The following is a 22431-nucleotide window of genomic DNA, read 5'->3' on the forward strand; positions in this document are numbered from 1 at the left end:
GGGAGGCAAGCGAAGAAGTGCTTGAAAGCCGCAGAAAATTGGCTAAGTTCCTCCATGACCTTTAATGGAAGTTTGACGAAAAGTCGGATGACCTTTGGGATCATCAATTGCCCAACGGAGTCACCGTAATGGAATGAAAAGTCGCATGACCTTTGGGACCATTAACCCAAAACGAGTCGCACATCTCAACGGATCATCTCACCAAAGGATGACCTTTATTAGGGAGGAAGCGAACTACGCTTGTCTTCATTGACGTCCCTCCATGACCTTTATCGGATCTCATTCTGAAGTCGTACGAATGATACGCACCATATTCCAAAGATTGAAGCAGTATTCCTAAGTCGTACTTGATACGCACCTGATTCTCAAGCGGATTGTGATGAAAAGTCGCACTACGGATGCGCGGACTTGCTCAACAGAGCGGAATGGGCCAAAGTGCGGAAAACGGTGGACAGGACCTGTGACCTTTACGAGTCAGAAATGGAGGATCCTAGTCTACATTTGATTAATACTTTTGTTGATCTGTTTTGTGTTTAATTGATAGTATTTTTTTTTAATTGGATCTCTTTATTCACATCGTATTAAATGGAATTGTGCCTTATGGAATTAATGTGATAAAATGGAATAAGAGAATTTGATGTTTTGAGCACGCACAGACACCGGCGACCGTCTTTTCGTGGATTCGGGAGTGTGTCCAGCCTCACAGGAGCTCGGCATCCCCCCAGAGGCATGTGAGACGAGGCCTCACTAGCGTTCACGCCCGTGGCGCTAGGCGCTACGCCTTAGGATTACGTGTCTGTGTTGTGTCTCGCCGCTGATTGGCTTGTGTTTTGTTAGTGGGCGCGGCATAGCACGTGCTGCACAGCGCCGCACGCTGTTGAATTGGCTCTACGATTTACGATCGAGCTGCGCCGATCGGTTGTTGATTTTCTGTGCTCCAGACTTTCAATATTAAAAGTCAGCGATTACGGTGCGACGTTTTGTGTTTCCGCATAGTTCGCGAACCATATCGTTTCGCTCACTCCACAGGATAGATTCTGTTTCTGTCTCTGTCCCTGGATCCATTCTGGATCTAGCATTAAGGTACTGTAGTTATAGCGGAATGTCCCCGCTCGTCTGTCGAACGTGAACGGACAGTCTAATACCAGGCTCTGATTGCATGTCTTTTCCAGATCTGGATCTGTTAAATTTATATTATGTTTTTCAACGTATTAAAATGCTTCATGATACAAGGTAGGTAAATCGATATCTAAGATAAGTAAGATATGTCGGAGTCTCAATAAACGCGTTTTTTATGACGCTTTGCTTATGTTTTGCCTTTCATTCACCGCAACTTTTAACTGTCATTTCTTTCGATTGTTTAAATAATGGTTTCTACAAGAAAAATGTATCATTTGTGTAGTACGCCTAACGAGAGGTTAAATAGGGAAAGCTACATTTTGAAAGTCTTTATAGCACGGCCGATGCGAATTACTGCCCAGCAAGCGCTGATCACGGGTGACCAATTGTTTAAAAGAGATTTTGCAGAAAATAACCATCAGAATGAAAGCCGAACCACGGCCACATTAATTCACAGCTTAACTTAAAAAACTTAAAAAAAGGTAGACTCCCTAACCACCCATTACTTCAAAAGTAAAAACATAGCCATAGCGTTTCCTTTACCGGTATAATGGGTATCACTCCCACTCGTCTGTGGCTTATTTAAATTTTACACGGGTTTTCTGGTGTGCCGCACGCGAAGTCAATGGAATCAATGGTTCTGTGTAGATCGACCTGATTTTCACAAAAAAATGTACATCGATTTTTTTTAACATTTTGAATTTAAGGATTTTTTGTTCTTGAAAGGGTAAGTTTTTGATTTCGCATACTGAAGTAGTGATTTCGAAAGAAGTGAGTACCTTGCAGAAATCCCCCCAGCTGATAAATCAAGCTGCCACACCAGGAGATCGCCATTTGCTCACCAACCGGAAGCAGTTAGAATTTGCAGTTTTCAAGTTTCCAGTTTAACTGTTTTTACAAAACGTTTAAACAGATTAGAAGTAAATAAATTTACGGAGGAATTCAGATTAGGTAGCGAGAAATCAACTGTCAGAGTAACGTTTTACGAATTTCTGATGGATTAAATGAGCCTCCAGGCACATATGGACGATGAATGGATGTTCCGGCGCATGAAATTTCCCGGTTCGCTCAAAGCTGGGCAAAAACACCCCATGTTTCAAATACAAAGCATTGAAAAATTATCGGTTGCTTAGAATAAACAGCAAAAAGCGACCAACTTTTAAGAAATACCGAAGGAGTTCTGCTAAATCAGCGTCACTTACAGTCACGATAATACTGGGCATCCACATTGTGGATACAAAAAAGAAATCCCAGACCACGGATAATGCCGTCCGCGCCTCCAGCAGCCATTCTAACACACAGCTGTAAAACAGTAATACCGTAACGCTGCCGTACACACCTGTTATAATTTTGAAAACATAACTTTTTCAGCGCAAGCAGCTACTCTGATACAGCATAATTTGCATAACTACATATACTGAAAGGGACTGATCATTACGCAGGAGTTTAGTAACAGGAACCCATTTATGGTAGTACAGCCACTATCCGTTCTAACATCCAAAAAACCAACTACCCTATATCTGTGTACGTAATAAGCTAAAACACAGGCTTTGCCGGCTGCTGTGCGTAAAAACAAAAAACTGGTCACCGCAGTTATGCGTATATTCTTGGAGTATTCCTCGGCTTATCCAAAACTAAAATTTCAGTAAAGCTACAATATTAAACTTCAGTACCGGAATATTGGTAAAGCTTCAATATTAAACTCCGAAAAATTACCTTGCACCTTCCTTATTAAATTGTTATTCTTGTAATCCACCATTGGTACAAAAAAAGTTTTATTCGAAAAAGCCAGTTGTTATAGCGTTGATCTAGGATGGAGGGCAACGAAAGCATTAGTCAAACTACGGTTACTCATTTGTGTCAGATTCTGTGCTGCGTGCATGCCCATCCAAGCCCGGTCACCTGGCATCACGCTGACAGCCCACTGCTTAATCGTCTCTTCCTGTATGACTCATGCATTCCATCATGCCATGGTGGAATGTAGAGATGTCAGCGGCTGGCCGAGAGCCGGCTGAGGGTTTGCAAGCCATAGCCGACCGGAGGCCGGCTGCTTAAGCCGGCTGAGGGCTCTAGCCAGTTGTGGCTTAGGCGTCGACCGAGTCGGCTGAAGCGGCTTGAACGGCAGCATTGCGATGCAACTTTAGCGTCACTTCTGACCCAACCATGCCCCTTGATGCTCCCGGAGCGCTCCCGGAGACTTCCGTGCGAGAGTCAGCTAAGGGGAGTAATTTATAGAATGAATCCGATTTGATGAATGAATTCGATTTTCGAAACCACCTATTTTTTCTAAGCTGACTGTATATTTGATTCTCTGTTTGCAACAAGCTTGATATCGGATAATGTATGTGCTGTTTAATTCTTATGAATTTTTTGCGAAAGCTGTCATAAAAGCTTACCACTGGCGCGGCTGACTATTCAACAGCGCACGATTAACTGCTTGTCTGTTTCCTGTCGAGTCAGACGAGCGGTGGCATTATCAGCTGGCCAACGGTCAGAGCTGACCGCAGCGGATGGTCAGTGTTATAGCACTATCGACAACCTCCTCTGTCTGTGACTGTGTCTGCTCTATTAACAAACTACAAAATAATATGAGCAGTTTACAGCGCTTGCAAGTTGCTACAACTGCAGAATGTGACTCGTGCAGCATGAGCCACATTCTTGTACTTGTACATCAGAAGGAAGGGAAGAGCACGAGTCGTGCTCTTCCCTTTCTTCTGATGCGCAAGTGTTCGCATAAAATTGTCGCCGACTTACTACTGGTTTACTTCGAAGTAAGAGAGAAGCTAGCTCACAGAGTATTGCTACGACTAGATGGCACCCGCCCGGTGAGACCATAGCAGTCAACCGCCCACTGTAACGGCAGGTAGAGACAGCAGTTCCTGCCCACCGTTACGCCAGCCAGCAGCCGCTCACGAAGATAATGTTACCTGATTATGGCAAGCCGACTTTGAACATATGGCGAGCCGATATTAGGCGTATTCCTGCCATTTTCAGTAACTTATACTAATTTGCTTTTCAAGATAATGAATAAAATTTTGAAAAACTGCATGTTAAAATATTAAATTCAAAATTCTAAGTAAAGATTTGTAAAATTAATAACTAAAGAGCAAAACATTAAAAACATGGTATATTTATCAAAAATTGTAGTTTTTCGAAAAAAGTTTAAAAAATTAAACTAAAAAATAAATGTTGTTTTTAAAAAAGATTTTTCATAATATCTAAACAAAAGATTGACGTGAGCGTTATTGGCAATTTATTTGATATCCACACATTTGTTATAGTTGGTTATTGTGGGCTATAATCAGTTTTTCGCATTCATTTACAAATGTTGTTTCCTCGCTGGATTTCTACGCGACCGGTCCTTTAAGTTCAAGTTTTAATCGTTTGACGTCTGCACACAGTCTTTGTTAGACCCAATTCAATTCAGCAGACACGTCATAGGAAAAAAAAACAGAAAAATATTCTTAAATCACCCCGGACAAACAAATTAACAAGCATTTACATTTCCAACAACAGTACGTACAGAAGTTTTAGCGATAATACTGTCTTCCACTCGACAAAATTTAAAGCTGCGCCAGAACTACCTGCGAAATCTACCGGGGACCGGGATCACAATAGCTCAAATATAGGGGGAAAATGTGTCTAGCCGAACCAGTCCCTTGTACTTCTGATGTAAGCCAGCTGGTGGTTTACGTTGTGGCTGCACAGCGTTTTATGTAAAGCGCTGCTATTAAGGCTGTGCGGCATTGACGGTACATGTGGTAATAGCTGCACACAGGCAGGTCCGGGCTATAACACAGTTTTAGTCTGTTTACCTGCAGTTGTACGAGTGCTGCTTACCTGTTATCAGTACCTGCAATCTTAATGGCAGCGCTTTACATAAAACACTGTCGAGCCACAACGTAAACCACCAGCTGGCTTACATCAGAAGTACAAGGGATTGGTTCGGCTAGACACATTTTTCCCCCTATATTCATTTTAATGCAAGTGAAGACACTACTGTACTCTGCACATGCATTTCCAGATAAAAATATGAAAAAACGACAGTAATACCGTTTTTCATATATTTGTCTAGAAATGCATGTCTCACAGTTCACACCACATGCAACTCATGGTGCCCGTCGGTTACCGGTGTTACGTCTAATGATAAACTTTTCGCCTACCATTCAACCTAGCACCGGTAATCAGCAGCCGCAGTTTTTCAAACAACTTTGGATAATATTTTTCAACAACTGAAACAATATATTTCATTTAGCCGTAAGGAATACACTCGATCACACTTATGAGTTAAGAGCAATCCGCATACAGATAAATACAAGTAATCTACTTATGCTTACCTATAAGTCTCTCTTAATCTAAAAGTCTAAGTTATCTTACGTAGCATTTCCTTTAACAGAAGCATAACTGAAACGCTGCTTGCACACCGCCGAGGAAAACCTTTATTTTTACAGCCATTCGATATGTGCATACGCGAAAAAGTGTAATCTTGAGGGCTTTCTGTTAGAATCTGCCTCTCATGCGAACATTATCAAGATGTACGTACACGCCTTTCCCATATTTCGAAGCTAAATACATGATTTATACGACGGCGGGTTGGACAAAGAAATGCTGACTAGTGCTGGTGCTGCTGTGAGTTGTGAATACGAAGGCGGTGCTCCCAGATAGGGCGGAGGGGGTGCAACCGGATCATCGAGCACCGCCGGCACTCTGTTGGCGCCCTGTGGCACAGTTACTAGCAGTGGCTCCAGTTGCACGGCGCCGCTGGTTCGTGGTAGAACGATTGGTCGGCTGGGCGGTGTACGTCGCCTGACAGAGCGGAGTCTCATATAAACCCCCGTAATGATGATGACAACAAATAAAATACATCCAAATACAATTCCCGTAATGGCATCGGAGCTCAAGCTAGAAGACTGAGAACTGCCTGGAAAATTAGGCTTAGTTAAGGTCCGCTAACCTAGATCGCGTACTTACAGATAATTTGACAATCACCATTGAAAAGTTTTTACCGTAGTAACTGCACTGCAGTCACTGATTCTTGCCGATGGTCAGTGCAAGTGCTACCGCATAATTAAAATACTATTGCCAAGTTGATTTTGAACAACAGTTGGTGCGAACCCAGTGCTTCCATGATATGTTCGCCAAAGTGTGCCATTGCAAATAAGCAATTTGCCCGATGTGTACCTAGTATGCCATGCGTGTTCCAATACTCATATATTGGTTCATTGTTCCCGGCACTTGGTGGGGACCTGAAAGGGCATGATTGCCTCAGAGAGGCGGGATTCACCGCATACACGTCGGGCGTAAAGCTGTGCGGGCAGTTGACGCGACCATAAGTTCCGTCGGTATGACAGATGAAATACACGTCCACATACCCCGACAAAGCGGGGCAATATGCACTCCATAAACCCGGACTATCTAGTACAACAACAAAATATCGCATACAATTTTTTAGGCACTTAGCAGTACAAGAGTGGTACTTTCTAACTTGTAACGATAATAAAATCGATGTAAGCCTGATTCGACTCCGTAGAGGGTGATGTGCCGCGGAAATATTCGAAAATAAAGGATGGTTGTTTAACGTAGGATGTCAGAGCTTGCGAGACCGACGAAGGATTGGACCGCGCGGAGTGGGAACCGGTCAACTCTTTGAGAAGAATGCGCGGTGCCAGTCGGTTAGCTTGATAGATTCGGACATGGTCGGTAGGCGGTAGAAGAAATTTCCTGTAATTCATTAAAGAAGCATGAAAACTGTCTGCTTCATTGTTTGATATTCCTTTTACGCACCGAATGTTGATGTAAAAGGCGAAAAATCTGCTCGATATCCCGCAGTCGGGTGGCAATGTCACATTAAAGTAGCATAATCCCGGGGATAGGTCGGGTATGTTGTCATAGCGGAATGTTCCGGCTCGTCCATCGAACAAGAAGGGACAGTCTAATACCAGGCTTTGATTGCATAACATTTCCAAATTTGGGTCTGTAAATTCATAATTATTATGTTTTCCACTTCATTAAACAGTTCTATGATAGCTAAATAAATCAGGCCAGGCCATTCTGCCGGGCAGTTCAGCTGCACTTTCAGCCATGTGTCTGCGTCTCGGATAATCTCTTGCACATGACATTGAGTCAATGGCAATAGAGGCGTACTTATATGTTTTCCCGTAGAGGACATATATATATATATATATTCCTTGGGGCAAACTTAAACTTACGCAAGTCTTTATTAAAGGGGATAATTTCGGATAAAATTTATGATGTAATAGATTTTCTCTGTTTCTCAACAACTGGTACTACAATTACAACTATAAATCTATAATTAAAGCTTCAGGTGGCGTATTATTGTGATAAACTGCTGATCGCACTGGATGTCACATCCACACCGGTTTTGCGGCTACATCCGATTGCGCAACTGAGAAAGAGAAGTAGAGAAGCAAACGGAAATAGTACGGCTGATGCGATTTACTCCTCAATAAAGAAAAAAAATTCAACATATCGCTCAAAGCCGGGCAAAAACCCCCCATGTTTCAAGCACAAAGGACAGGTAAGTTATCGACTGTTCAAAACAAACAGCAAAAAGTGGCCAACTGTTGGGCAATATCGAAGGGGTTGTATTACGCCAGCGTCACTTACAGTTACGGTAATACTGCGCCATCACATTGCGGATGCAGGAGAGAAATCCCAGACCAAGGATAATGAAGAATTTGCTTCCGGTACCCATTAATTTTTAGCCCACAGCTCTGAAATAATAACACGGTATGTACAGGGTTTTTTGGCACACACGTGCTATAAACAAGCAGTTACTCTAACGCGATAATATTACGAACATAACTCACTTAGTGTAAGCAGAATTATCACGAAGGAGACAACAGGAACCCATATATCGCACTACAGCATCAAGGCTGCTGTACTGGGCATTTCAGGTAGCAACAATGCTGTTGTGCATTATTCAGGCAGTGCGTAAAGCGACTTTCCATGGATATCTATTGCTAGCCACTATCCGTATCGAACAGCAGGAAAAGAATTAATATCTGTTCCGATAATCAGCTGTAACACAGGCGTGGCCGGTTGATGTGCGCGAAAACAGAAAAATGGCTGATGCCGTTGTGCGTATGTGTAGGCTTCTGCGGCATATCCACAGACGTATTAAAAAAAGAATAGAATGCTTCTTTGGTAAAATTCCAAAATTAAACTCGGAACTACTTCCTTAAGCCTTGCTTATTAAATTTTACTCTATAATCATCCATCGGCTGCAGAAAAATTTCATTCGGCAAAGCCCACTTGCTGTAACGACTGATCGATGAAGGACCGCTAGCGACAGTAATTATTAGTCACACCACTGTTAGTCAGCTATGCATGCCCCTCCTAGCCCGGTCAGTAGGAGTCATGGGGAATCACGCTGACGGCATATGTACTCAGTACGGCATAATCGCGCCTTCATACATGACTCATGTATTTCATCATGCTCGTAAGTCGTAGCCACAGAAGCCGTCGCCAGTTAAACATAAAGGCTCGTACATTCAGCGCTCTTAAGACAGCATCCGCATTTCCGCTTGCATGAAACCGGTTTCTTGATTCACGAAAAAATGGTACATGAAATTTGTTGCCTCTGCAAAATATGCTAAGGTGCTAACCTCCACTTTCAAAATTACTCCCAAAAAATTCCGAAACGGAGCACTTTACGAATCACCAAACTTTTCTAGCCTCTACGAAACTTTCGAGAGAGAGTTGATCAAAGCAGTTGACCAAAGCAACCTTTTTGATGCTTAGCGGATCACAAGCGTACGAAACAGCACACGTGTTTTATACCTCAAAACGTTGTGCATGACAGAACTTTATAATCTTAGAAAACTTTATAATTTTACGGAATTTTTGGAGGAAATAAACACAGGAGGTCACGACATGACGAAACCGGCTGGTCAAAATGCTAATACAGTATACTGAAGTAGGTATGGAATGAGAATACATATGTGGGTTATATTACTGTATTATTAACGCACAGAACGGCAAAGTAAGGCTGCAATCCGACTAACAACCTAAATATTTCCTTGGGCATATTCGTAAAATTGTACTCTTTATGAAAGCGGTATCTTTGAAGTGCGCGCAGACATCTTTGAAGTGGCCGCAGACGCGTGACAGGCCGTACGCAACTCGAGTATACTCGCACAAAACGTACGTCACAATTACAAACGACCGTACAAAATTTAATTTCTGTTTAATAATTGCCGGTCGGTATACGGTACCCATACGTACATGAGTCATGAGTACATACTGTACCTGATACGTTTAATGACGTTTGTAGCGGACAGCCTTTTCGAAACAGCCAGAATTATTTCCAGTAATTTCATTGGCTAGAAATACGAATATTTCCAGGAACATTGGATGGATATAAAAAATGGGGGTAGTATTTATCCGTTAGCTTTACCCCAGTCTGCTCGGACCAATGGTGCAAAGATACTAGTACTCGTGTGTACATAAAGCAAATACGTACGCTAAAGACCATTTTAAACCGAAAACCATTTATTGCTCGATTCTCTGACAGACAAAACACTTTTTTACAGCGGCTGGGATCGTATCGCCTGTAGAGTGTCCGTAGACGTGATTTGATTTTTCTGTTTTCAAGTCGACCATTGAATTCTGTGGAAGATCCCAAACCGACAACAGGTAAGGCTTGTTCCGGTAGCATTGTACCGATACCTAAATAAATCTGAACAATTGTTTTTAGACTTACTCACAGCAGGAGAGGCGGGACAATGGATTGGTCGACATTGGATACCCGAATCCACCCGTGGAACAGCGTGAACGTGTTGGGCGACGACGAGGTCTGGCGTTGTGGACGGGTCGTGGACGTAACGGACGAGGGTCTTTTCATTGACTTTCTGTGCTCCGGTCGCCGACGTGAATTATCCCCTTTCGATCGGGTCTTTCTCCATGAGGCCGGACCCGAAAATTAGCCACAGCCGCTGAGATAAAACGTGGCGCGATAGCCGAAGTCTTGATGCGTGACAGTGCATTGGGTGCGTGGACTTGGTTGCCAGTGGAACGCCATGGTCCGGTCCGCGGCCCTGGTGGTGACGACTATAAAGTGGTCGTCCTTCATCGCGGAACACCGCAGGAATGTGTGGATGTTGCTCGCAACACTCGCTTTCGCTGGAAAGCGGTCAAGGAGGGGCGGGTCCAGTGGGACATCGTTGACGATGCGTGGGAAATAGTTGAGAACCAATCATCAGTGGTGGATTCTCCCAAGAACTGCGTCAAGAAACGGACCTTCGTCAAGCGCGCTATCCGGCTGCCGGAAGGTTATCCCGCGACACTGATTGCTGCAGCGCTGCAACAGCGTAGTACAGCAACGAACTACCGTCTTCTGAATTCTGCCCATGCGGTGTGCGTGGACGTCGTGGACGACTGTGTGATCTACATTCAGCGGCGGTCGGTCGGTGCTGAAGAGAAACCGGCACGATGATTGTTCGAATGTATGTTGCGGTTCATGTTTATGATGACATTATCCATGCCGATATGTCGTGTTGTGACTTAGCAGACAAATCTCACCACATCTCACAACGCGCTATTGAAATCCATCCAGTCCGAGCCGTTGGTCCAGAATTCCGGATTAAATGAATTCGCTGTAATGCCGACGGAATTGTTAAGGGAAGTCTTCTGGAATCTGGACGCTACAACGCAGACCCACTTGCGCTCGGTGTGCGGAGCATGGGACTTCCTTCTGACATGAGTTCAACGTCTTTGCGGGCCCACGTTGTTTTCGACACGGCGGCATTCAGTAGGGCCAATCTGGAAGAACACCCAATAAAAGCGTATTTTATGGCCTCCCTTCTCTTCCGTTGTCTCTCTTCGTCCACGAAACACCTGGCTGTGGTTGATCGGCGACGCTCTCCATGGAAGAAGACGATGTTCTTGGGCTCTCTGTTCGACGATATCCGTTGATTGCGCAGCGCAATACGGACATCCACTTAAAGGGCATCCATTTGGTCCAGAAGACGCAAGCGACTTTGTTCCAAGTCGCCAAATTATGCTCAGTGTTCGGCCGCTCCTTTATAACTGTTACGTAAAAAAAAGTGTTGCTTGCGTTATTGCAAAAATAATCAGCCTAACCCTAACATTCGTACACGCATACGTACAGTCACTATGCTGCATACACCCCACCTTTCTCCTCTGTTTTAAAAACAAAGGTCAATATCCCGGTCTACCATTGAGCAGTACATCACACAGCGGTAGTTAGAGGCAATGCAGCGGTCGTTCTGGAAATTCGTAATACGGATCCTAAGGCCTAGAATAACGCTTTCGGTTGTTTATGAAACTTGGGGTCAAATCACACCGGATTGCCACGGTTAAATTAATGATAACCTCTCCGTTCGCAACCTTTCGCAGAACCATTCACTCTGTGCACAAGCTTTTGGGACAACATTCTGTTCACAACCTTTTCGGCATTGCCTTTAAACCCACTAACTGCGCTTATGGGCAATTGCGTTCCGGATCTGTTTTACCTTATTACTTAATGTCCGCCACACCCCTGCTGGAACGTTCAGTAAATAGCGCATAAAATGCCACTTTTGTTGCCTCCACAAATCATTCTAGGGCATAGAAAATATCACAGTTAGCCACATAACAGGAAAAATTAAGAAGTAATCTACACTAATTTCAAACTCACGGGCATGCAGCAGTATCGTTTGCTAATCTCAGGTTGTTTATATGTATTTTAACGTCAGCTGGAAACACTAACTGGAAAATCCTGTGGTTCGGTAAAGCAATATGCTAACTAATCGTCTTGGTATTAACAACTTCCGGATGATCTACGCACAACGTTATGAAAAATAATTCATTCACGTGAAGAACAAATTAGCGCATCCCATGCCGTTGCCTTTATCGGATGTTGATGACATCATGCAATGTGCATCGTCTGCAGGAATAACCGGCTCCGTTACGTGAGCGCAGAGGTTAGCGTGTCACCAAAATACCATATTAGCCGATGTAGCCTGGCCAAACACGCGGTGCCAAACAGCATTATTACGCTTACATCATTTCTTGCCGTACGCTAATGAATAGTCAACAATGTCTAATATAACTGCGTTGAACTCCTCCAATGTTACCGCTGCCTATGGGGCTACCTCCATCGGATGGCTGAATCATCTTCTGACCGCACTGGTCCCGCTGGCAACTGTCTATCTCATCGTGATTGTTACCGTCTTTCTCTCCAATAAACGCCTACAAACGCCCTTCAACATTTACCAAATCAACATGTGCCTTTGCTGGGTAGTGACGTTCCTGTTGAAATGCGCCACCCTGGTCAACGTACAGATTAACGGACCCTCGACAGGAACCAGTGTTGCATGGTGTGCCACGCGGATATTATACCTGTGGATTGGTGATCCGCTGGGCGCCTCGGGACACTATCTGCTTTCGCTCAACCGCATCTGGGCAGTGACCTTTCCTGTTCACTATCGCGCTCGTCATACCAAACGGGTGGCGATTATCGCCTGCGTTGCTCAGCATGTTGTTCTGTATGCCACACGCCTGCCGCATTTTATCTTGACCATCAGCGAACGTGTTGGAGGTAACGGGAAACCCTGTATCATGCCGGTTAATATTTTTCCGAGGCTAGTGTCGTTTGTCCAAAATATTTCCCTGGTCGGGGTTGTGATCGTATTTGGAGCAGTACCATACATCTTCGTCCTGCGAGTAATTAGGCGACGACATGTGGCTCCAGTCGACCACGGTGCGTTGTGTTATAAGACTGCCAATAACTTAATTTTCAGGTAATTTTTTGTTAGTTCTGTTGTGGTTCTCTTCAGCATGTTTATAATGATTGAAATGCTTCGTTATTTCAAAACTGTATAAATTCTCTTGATTTAATTTTGCTCGAGATCCTTTTTTTAAAACCATGCTGCTTTTACGCAGACTCGAACACGAAAGCGACTTTTGCGCACGATACTTGACTTAAAATTTTGCCACTTTTAGTTTGCCTTGCCTTATGTTGGTTTCCTAGCGTTGCCAACCGAAACGGTTTTCAGGACAGTGTGTACCAACCAAGAGTTTAAAATGAAATCAAACAATATGACAACGCTTGTCAGAAAAAGTAAGCGATAGTTTCAATAAATATAAACGGAATCGAGACCAATTAAATGCGCTGCACTTTATTCAAAAAAATATTGTCCGTTGCAGGACCGGAACCGGGGAGGACGGGCAAAGCACTGGCAGCCGGCACAAACACGGTGTTCCTGGCCTCTACGGCCATTACTTTTGTTGTCTGGACTTTTCTGTTTATTACGGTGAACATCTTCCCCAACTGGACGCTTCTAACGGATATCGGTCGATTATTTGGCAAACTGAACTGTGTACTGGACGCGACGGTATTTGTCTTCTGTGCTCCGGCGACGAGGAAAATTTTCTTAGCCAAGCTGGGGTGTGGCAATCGGAAAGAGGAGAATCTCAGTATCCAACTGAAAAGCACAGCGACACCGCGGGATATTTGATTGATGTTATTAGAAGAACATGACATGATTATTAAAGATTCAATTACGCGATCGGTCTTTTTGTACTGGTAAAACCCCACATAACATTCTACTTTACTTTCCAAGAAAAACGCCTATTAGCAGGTTATAATTGAAAATGTAATAGTAGAAGTCTATATGCTATGATTTGCCAGAAGCGCCATGTGTCACAAGGAAGATATAACAGCCCCTTGTAAATGTGGATAAATGAGCATTAGCGAAGTGTCTCCGGGCAACGGTTTTTCTTGGAAATGTAATTCGTTAATGGAAGTCCTAATTAATGGAATTTAAATTTGTTAAGGGATTATTTAACCGTAAACTGCATAGTAAAGGTTGTTTTTTTTTACCTTTCCTGAAATATTTATGGCCCCCTGGGGGTCGGGGGCGTCTTCACTATAGTTAAGCGTAGTTTGAAATTTCGCTAAAAATCAATGGTAAAATAATTCTTGTCAATAAATTTTATATGTGCACTGGAGGCTGCTATCGCTTTTCCAGCAAATGAAAGTGTTGCCATGAAACAATAATAAAGGTCAGTCGGATATTACGAAATTATTGACAGATTATATAGCCACACTCCGTGTAGCTAAATGGATGGATCTTCGGATTTTGAAAGATAGTCTACATCGAGCGCGGTTTGGATTTGGATGGGTGACCACTGTGAGTTCAGGCTGCGAGTGCATGGCCCGCAAGGCTGTGTGCGACATGGTTAGTCGGCATCCGCGCTGACCGTACTGAGTGGCGTGTGCGCTTCTTCGACGCCTGGGCTTAAACGGATCCTCCATGGTTCAACTCGCTCGTCGCATCAGGATAAAGCACCGGCGCTCCATTCCTCATTCAACTACGGATACGGCCGAACGATACGGATCTTGGTGTCTATAGCGTTTAGTCTGCGTGCTTTATACACGTTTATGTCAATGCTTAGCCACTGTCAAGTGTGCCAGTGTATGGGTCTAATAATGCTTACAATTCTGAGCTGTGTTGTATCATATGCCTTCTGTAGCGGAGTTTGATAATGAGCGTGTGTTGTGTTGGGCCAGGTTTAAATTCCCATGCTGTGTATGCAAAATACAGCAGGTTAATGGGTTACCTGCTACCGAGATGAAACTATTAAACTATTAAACTATTGAAGTAGCGTAAGTTCAGTATATTGATGTCAACAATAATCAAAGCTAAAGTCAGCAAAAGATGAAAAATGTTGAAAGTCGGTGACACTTTTGACGATTACGAAAGCGCTATAAATTCTTTAAAAGAGTACGAAAAAGCGACTTTCTTGGTATTCGTAAAAAGTCGAAATTTTGAAAGGCTTTCAATAAATCATCCGTGTCACAACGACTTAAAATTTAGCTGGATAAAGTTTGTATGTAAACGTCATGAGAAGTGGCGCAGTCATCGGAAAGACTGCAGTTGAATGCAGGAAGGTTCAAACAACGGTAAAACTTGACTGTCCGGCATTTGTCAAGTTCAAGCTAATCAAGAATGTCATCCACGCAGTAACCGTTGCTGGGGCATCGGATCACAATCATGCAGTCGAAGAATCTGTGTGGAATTTTTATCCGGAAAACAGAAAGCTAGCGGACGAAGAGAAAAAAGAGATAGATGGTCTTCTCAACTGTGGTGTCCAACGGGCGACTGCTTGCAAAAAAAATAAATGAACAGCGTTGGAAGTCTGGTGTAAGCGGCCAGTTGAGAACAAAAGATATTCATAATTATGCTGCAGTAACGCAAAGGAAAGTGAAAGGTAACAAACCGGAAGGGCAAATACTGGAAGAATATCTCCAAAAAGTTGTGGAAGAGAATCCCCATACCGACATCTTGACAGTTACTCATCAAACAAATTCCACTGACCGGACTTTGGACATTCTCTACATTCAAACTGGTGGAATGAAGAAGGTTTTCTGCAAGCTCGGTCAAGCTCTTTTCATGGATAGCACCTACTGGCTCAATTGTGAGCTTTTTTGTTTGTATTGGAAGTCTCCTTCCACTTTTACAGTTGCACATACCAATATACCATTGTCTTAATTTGGAAAGTCTAGTACAGAGTGTACAGAGTTCGGGCACAATTTTGTACTTATTTCTGTAAACATAACATGTGGGAGTACTGTATGCGACCGTGTATATGACAGACCCAACATACCAGGTTCAGACTTTTCTCAAAAACTAATAATGGCAACTGGGTATTTACTTTTCTGGGTATTCACCTAAATGATAGAAACACGTAAAATGTGCAGTAGTGCGAATTACAGGAACGGCGGCAACAGTAGAAGATTTCATTTCTATTTCAAAACATTTTATATAACTCCCGATTTTCTATTTCTTACAAGTTTGGCTACCGTTGTATGTTTCAGTATACTGGTGGAAGACGAAAACGGTTACGGGCAGCCTGTAGCGATGGCACTTCTACGCGATGAAAAGAAAAACACGTTGGAAGGGCTGTTCGAAATATTCAAGGAAAGAAATAATGACAGTGTCGAGGGTATTCAATGTATCTTTGTGGTTAAAGACTTTGCACAAATTGCCGCCCTGGAAAAATCGTTTCCTGCAGCGCCTGTATTATTGCGTGCTTTTCACACCATGAAAGCTTGGAAGACAAAAATAGCAACGCAAAAACTGTCTCAGACCGAGAAAAAGGAGCTACTCGCTTAATTTAAGCGTGTGCTGCATGCCGACAGCATGAACCGGTTGGAGGAAGAAGAACGCGAATTGGAGATACTCCTGCCGGACGCAATGGCAGAATATTACTCAAAACACTGGAAGTCTAGGATAAACATGTGGGCATTTGCTTATCAAAAAAGTATTTTGGCTTTTGGTAACCGTACAACGAATCGCATCGAGCGCTTTTTCCTCATGGTTAAGTCAGTGTAACGGGGGATTCCTGTCTCATGTATTAGTATGCACCAGTATGCGCTTGGTTGTCCCGCATCTTGTGTTTCCTGTTCCTGTACGAACGGTTCAGTATATATAGCGTTGAATTTTTTGTGGTACCTTCAGTCGTTGGGTTTGCAATATTTCGAGCAGTATCAGCTGGTTCCGTTGCCCGTTATATTGGAGTCGCATATCGAGAACGAAATCTTTTTCCAAGTCGACAGTTTCAGTGCCCTTTTAACTTTTACCACCGCTACCCCTCCGCCTCCCTGTTCCAACAGCCAACAGGTATGTCCCTATGTATCACGTCCAATTTTTCTCCAAAAACAATTTTGACTGCTACAGAATTGCATTTTCGAAATCCATAACGCGCTCTTTTTAGAAGTAATTTATCCAGCGATTTCCTAGCCAACTTTACGCAGTTAACAGGCTAATTGTAATTGATAATTACTAATTACCAGCAAGTCAGTATCATGGCTCTAGACCCCCAAGCACTGCAGAATATTCTGAACTCCGTTAATGCCGCTGCTGCTCAGCAGAATGCCGTATACAGCAAAGTCTGCAGAATAACGCTATTTCAAATCAGAATTTACTAAATTTTTTGAATAATCAAAATGCCGGCGCAGTCACCCGTATGACATCTCTCGAATTAGGTTATTTGTCGAAGTTTGGTGGTTTTTCCTATGAAGATGGCCCATGACTTCTTAACACAGTTTGAGACAATGGCCGTTGCTAATAATTTCACAGCAGCTGACAGAACCCGACATTTTGCGCTCTGTTTGCTGAATAACGCTCTCCGCTGGTACACCGCAGAACCAGCAGGTATCGCATGGCCAGACCTTCGATCTAATTTTTTAACAGCTATCGGAAAAACTCGTTTCAAACTTGATCTTATGAATGAAAGTTGCCGTACATTAGCATTTACAGATCCTCGTACTTTTGTCCATCGTGTTCTTGATTACGTGGACGCCAGTAATCCGGCAGCTACCGAAGCAGAAAAAACAGTTCGTCTCTTTGAAGCCTTGCCCCCTGAATTTAGACCAGCATTCGTGACTAACAGCCCCAGAACAGTAACCGACTTTGTTAATCGTTTACTTGATGTGTCCGTTAAACAGCAATACAAGCTCGCTCTGCAGAATGGAAATTCGCCATATCCACTGTTTAACAATGTCGCAGGTCAGTCAAATCTCTTGTCGCCACACAGCTCGCCGACAGCGCCCAGGTCTAATCAGATAGAGATTGTCGCTCATAACCTAATGAAAGGTTTGGATGACAGAATGAAGCATCTTGCTGAACAAATAAAGTGTTCACAGGAAAATAACGAATCAGAGGGCAGTTATGTTCTTTCTCAGAACTACTTAACGGGTAATGCGAACCGGTCAACCCTTCGACTCGCCGATGCGCCGCCAGGCCAGGTTAATGGATCTTTTAATTGCGGTAACTACGATCATCTTTCGTATGCTTGCCCGTTTGGAGGTGGCCACTCTATCCAGGCACAGTATGCACAGGCAGAACAAGATTCTGAAGATCGTTATCCGATGTCATTCGGTGTAGCACAGCATCCGCCAACGACACAGCAACTTTCACCCGGTAAATTACCATCTCAGGCGCAACAGTTTAGGTCTGCAAAATCTCAGGACACCGGTAGTGCACAATCGGCGTATTCGAGATGGCAGATTTAATATTTCGGTTCTGAGTGTTGTTTGTATTTTGATGTTTGGTTTTGTAAACTAATGTGCTTTTGAAAATTTTATACGTAATTTAGTATTGGGTTTAATAATTATTGATGCCTGCCCGTTGATTTTGAAGGCTGCAGCAGTATTTATTGTTATTGAGGAGAGGGCAGATGAGTGAGAAAATTTCTTAAGTTGACAGCGCTGATTCGCTGAATATTTGATTTGTTTGATGATGGCCAGATGTGAAAATCCTCGCGATGGTAACGGTAATGGTTATTGTCAATTTAATGCGCAGAAATGGATTTTGAGATATATTTAAATTGTTATTGCACATGCCCAGCTCAGCTTAAATCTTATCTATCATTAATTCCCGCCGCTGGTTCGGCTAATGACATAAAATGCCAGATGTTATCGTCTCGTTCTGGGCAGTGAGAGATCGTTAATGTCAACTTAAATTATAAAATTTTGAATAAAATCGTCAAATTCCAGATGTGCTGCCATTAAAAGTTAAAAATAAATTCCAGCTTTTCGATTCCAGCGAAAATAAGATCATAAATTTTAATGTCAGCGTTCACAACACATGGCGGCATACTTGGCGCAAAAATATAAATACATATACTGATATACTTATCCAAAATTCCACTTAACGGGTACGGTACTGTTTGCAACGGCAATATGCGCATTGATTTTGGGTAATAAACAATTATAAATGTTCGCATCGACTGTAAATAAATTAATTGACTGGTTCAATTTTAAGGTTATGCAAAGGTTATGGTAACAATAGTGCGCGCAATAATTTAAATAATAATTCCGTCGAACAGAAGCCGCAGCTTGGTCACCCTTGTATACCACGGCAGCTCAGGTAAGTATTTGGGCTGAATTGATTAACGCTAATCACATAAAATGAAATTGAAGAAGATCAGCAACAATTTATGAAAAAGACTTTGCACGAGCATCAACCTATTTATAATCGCTCATAAACGGGAGCGTGCTATAAACGCCCACCCTTGTTTTGTCGCGTGGTAATCTTATGCTAGATCATACAGACGGGCCACAGCTATAAACGCTTGCCCTTGTCCGTGCCCTCTGTCTTTATTGTAATTGTAGTGTCATCCAGGTGCGCCTATAAACGGTCCCTGTTGGTCTGATTACAGTAAATTATAGCCCTCAAAATCCTAGTTTTTTAATGAGTGACATGTCAACAAGTCATGCAACTCGAGAAAATAAAACAATCGCTCCATGCAGAACAATAAACAGCTGCTGGGATTTTCGAGTTCGCCTGTTGGTAGTCTACCATCATCACCGCTGCACAGTGCTTCTGACGGTAAGTATTTTGTTTATTTTAAAACGTAAAATTTGTTTTTAAAAAAAAAATTGTATGGTTCGTGCGCATATCGCGGTATTGGAAAGATGGGCGTCCCTTCCATAGTTCGGGCATAACAAAGTTTTGTTCTGAAGTTATGCATTGTCAGATGTTGTTCTGCTGATATTTTTGGGCTTGACTTTGACTCTGCAGATAAATTTTCATAAAGCCGCAGATGGCAACAGTATCATTATCGACTCGCTTTTTAAAGTTTTTTGTACTTGTCTCGTCAATGTATATGTCATAGTTTAAAAGCGGAAATGATTTACAGTAACTGCAGAACAGCAATTTTTACAGAGAGTAGTGCCCTTTCCGTAATATTAACGGTCTGCATCTTTTGGTATGTCCTGCCACTCATAATATTATTAGCAGCCACACGCCTGTCACATCTTGTCCCGCCTTTGTCTCTCACTTTTCCATCCGCATTGTCACCTTATCTCGCTCCAGCTATTGTACATTAATGAGTCATCCTCGCATTATTACGCCATACAATGTTATGCACTTTATTGCCCGAAAGATTTTCGCGAAGTTTTTTTTTTGAGATTTTTTTTCTGGATTCGTGCAATTTGAATATTCAGTTTTGTATTTGCGGCAATTTTCAACGATTAAATGCTTAATTTAAATTAACGCGTTAATTAAAAATTTCAAAAATATGTGTAAACATAAGTAGGGTTGCGTCAATGTGTGTTCACGTTTTCAGAACCAGAAGTGTGTAACGTTTTGCTACTGTTGTACCGACGTCATGCACATCGATATTGCACTTACTTTCCCAAGACCAGCATGAACTCGGATGTCGCATATCTGTGTGGAATAAGTGGTCATTCTTCAACGTTGGATGGATTGACTTTACCGGGCGAATACAACAACCAAGTACCTACGTGGAACGCTTCGGATTTTACCTGCCATATTTAATCCTAATTTGATAATAATGTTTCGCACTAAATCTACGTTTTGTACTCCCAAAAAAATCTGATTGTGATTTCTCTTATGTTTTTGCAAGCTTTGAATTTTCTTTTGTTTATGTTTTTTGCTTGTTTTTCCTGAAAACATTCTGTTTTCAGTTTGGTAAGAGGGGAGTGTAACGGGGGATTCCTGTCTCATGTATTAGTATGTACGAGTATGTGCTTGGTTGTACCGCCTTTTGTGTTTCCTGTTCCTGTACGAGCGGTTCAGTATATATAGCGTTGTATTTCCTGTGGTATCTTCAGTCGTTGGGTTAGCAATATTTCGAGCAGTATCAGCCGGTTCCGTTGCCCGTTATATCAGCGTTTCGGAATACCGGAAGATCGGTGTGGACGCGCTACCATTTAAAAGATTGTGTGGAGATTATTCTATGAGTAGTCTCGCATAAACTTGAAGTTGCCAAGTGCGAAGGATATGTGAACAAGGAAAAGGCCCTTGTGTTGCATGGTTTTCCTTCGATTCAGTATGCCGAAAGCGTTAGGCGTTCGCTTACTAAAATTGCAGCCCTTATCGTGCAAAAGCAATTCACGCTAATGGGAGCCGAGACGTACGAAGTCTTGCCGAGTACTGTCGATAAGTGGAGTGTTACAAACACTACCAGGATAGAGCATCGTACATACGAACTAATAAAGTACGAACGAAAGGTATACGTGCTCGTGTTATACAAAATGCAAATTTGGTTTGCCTTGCCGGCATATTCTTTATTTACGAAAGGTCGGCCAAATGAGGGAGGCCGGTTTAAAACGTTTAACAAAAAGAACCTGAAGTGAATGCAAAAAACTGGGAGTACTGCAATGTCGAGTAGATTGGATTCTAGATATTTTAATTTTCCCGTACTCTGGATATTCCGATGCTAAATTAACAATAAAACTACGTCAATTTCGCGCAAAGCAAGATTTGCCTATGTCGGGGCTGTTTTGTTTGCTGGAATGATGGTCGCTCAAAGTGGCCACCGTTAATTAAGAATTTTACGACCGATTTTTTTCTGGTTGTTTTCTGTACTTAGTTCAGCATAACGAACTCTATACGAAATACTGGGAATTTTTAATACTGGTACGTATACATAGTACTTAGTATGTACTAGTACGTAGTAAACAACATAAGCATTAATTAACGTCACTTAAAAGGAGGTTACAGTAAAAGTATTTCCTCAATTCTTATGTTTCTTGGTATTGCATTGCTTTTTTAAATCTAAACATGTAAAAGCTGTTCTTAAGGTTACAGACTGCATTCACAAAACAGGAGACAAAAGTTTTCTGAGAACGGATTCGGAATTATTGAGTCCGATTTACCTAATAAAAATAGTTTAAAAGCGAAAACTTGATTCCCCCTTGAATTTGAATACGACTGCTTGAGTGCTGAGAACGGCGGGTCCATTTTACTTTACCACGTCTCGCTTTTTTAAAAGTCACAAAGTTCTTAACTAATTACAAAACCTATTTTTCAAAAGTTGAGAACGCTAGTAGTTCATTTATGTTTAAAAAGCCAGTCAAACAAAAAAGTGAAAGAAAAACTCATTGGCGACGCGGGAAATTACTCGGAATATTGCCTTATTACTGAACATACTGTCCCACTTTTCTGCCTTTGCGAGTAGTAATCGTAAGTTAGTATGTAAAATAAAAATTGGAGAACACAGTAATGTGGAAGAAAATAAAACATAGAAAACATAATAAAAAAAAGGTATGAGAGTTGTCACTCGAACAAACAAGGGGTGGCCGAATGCTACCCGAAGAAAATAAATGTAGCCCAAATCTAACGCAGTCAAAGTAATCAACAGAGTAACTGTTTTGCTGCGTATGAAAGTGTGTAATTAATATTACTTACAATACTGCACGATATAATGAGAAAAAATGGCAAAATGGTTCCTCAAACTTGACGAAGCTTTACAATACTGCGTGTCAGAGCGTTCCAACACGTTAAGAGTCTTCTCTTTTGAACAGTCTGAATC

The 22431-nt window shown here is 42.3% G+C and overlaps 2 protein-coding genes and 1 long non-coding RNA gene across 4 annotated transcripts; 2 read left to right on the plus strand and 1 right to left on the minus strand.

Moving 5' to 3' along the window:
- The first annotated feature begins 953 nt into the window (after positions 1 to 953).
- LOC129596518 (uncharacterized) lies at positions 954 to 11213 on the plus strand. Of its 2 annotated transcripts, XR_008691440.1 has the most exons (5): positions 954 to 1083; positions 1173 to 1233; positions 6703 to 9777; positions 9839 to 10586; positions 10652 to 11213. It is a non-coding gene; the product is annotated as an uncharacterized LOC129596518 (long non-coding RNA). The 2 variants fall into 2 exon arrangements; XR_008691439.1 differs by having other exon boundaries at positions 9839 to 11213.
- On the minus strand, positions 4924 to 8761 carry LOC129596516 (uncharacterized). Its single transcript, XM_055493817.1, has 6 exons — positions 7950 to 8761; positions 7747 to 7853; positions 6904 to 7093; positions 6605 to 6840; positions 6301 to 6534; positions 4924 to 6040 (listed from the first exon to the last, which is right to left on the minus strand). The coding sequence occupies exons 2-6, from the start codon at positions 7832 to 7834 to the stop codon at positions 5685 to 5687; spliced, it is 1104 nt and encodes a 367-aa protein (XP_055349792.1). The 5' UTR covers positions 7835 to 7853; positions 7950 to 8761; the 3' UTR covers positions 4924 to 5684.
- Positions 11214 to 16007: 4794 nt separating the features above from the next.
- LOC129596502 (uncharacterized) lies at positions 16008 to 21248 on the plus strand. The gene is made up of 2 exons (XM_055493801.1): positions 16008 to 16219; positions 21128 to 21248. Exons 1-2 carry the CDS (start codon positions 16008 to 16010, stop codon positions 21246 to 21248), a joined length of 333 nt encoding a protein of 110 aa, XP_055349776.1.
- Positions 21249 to 22431: the final 1183 nt, after the last annotated feature.

This window comes from Paramacrobiotus metropolitanus, unplaced genomic scaffold, assembly GCF_019649055.1.
Source record: "Paramacrobiotus metropolitanus isolate TYO unplaced genomic scaffold, Prichtersi_v1.0 Parri_scaffold0000091, whole genome shotgun sequence".
Classification (NCBI taxonomy): Eukaryota; Metazoa; Tardigrada; class Eutardigrada; order Parachela; family Macrobiotidae; genus Paramacrobiotus; species Paramacrobiotus metropolitanus.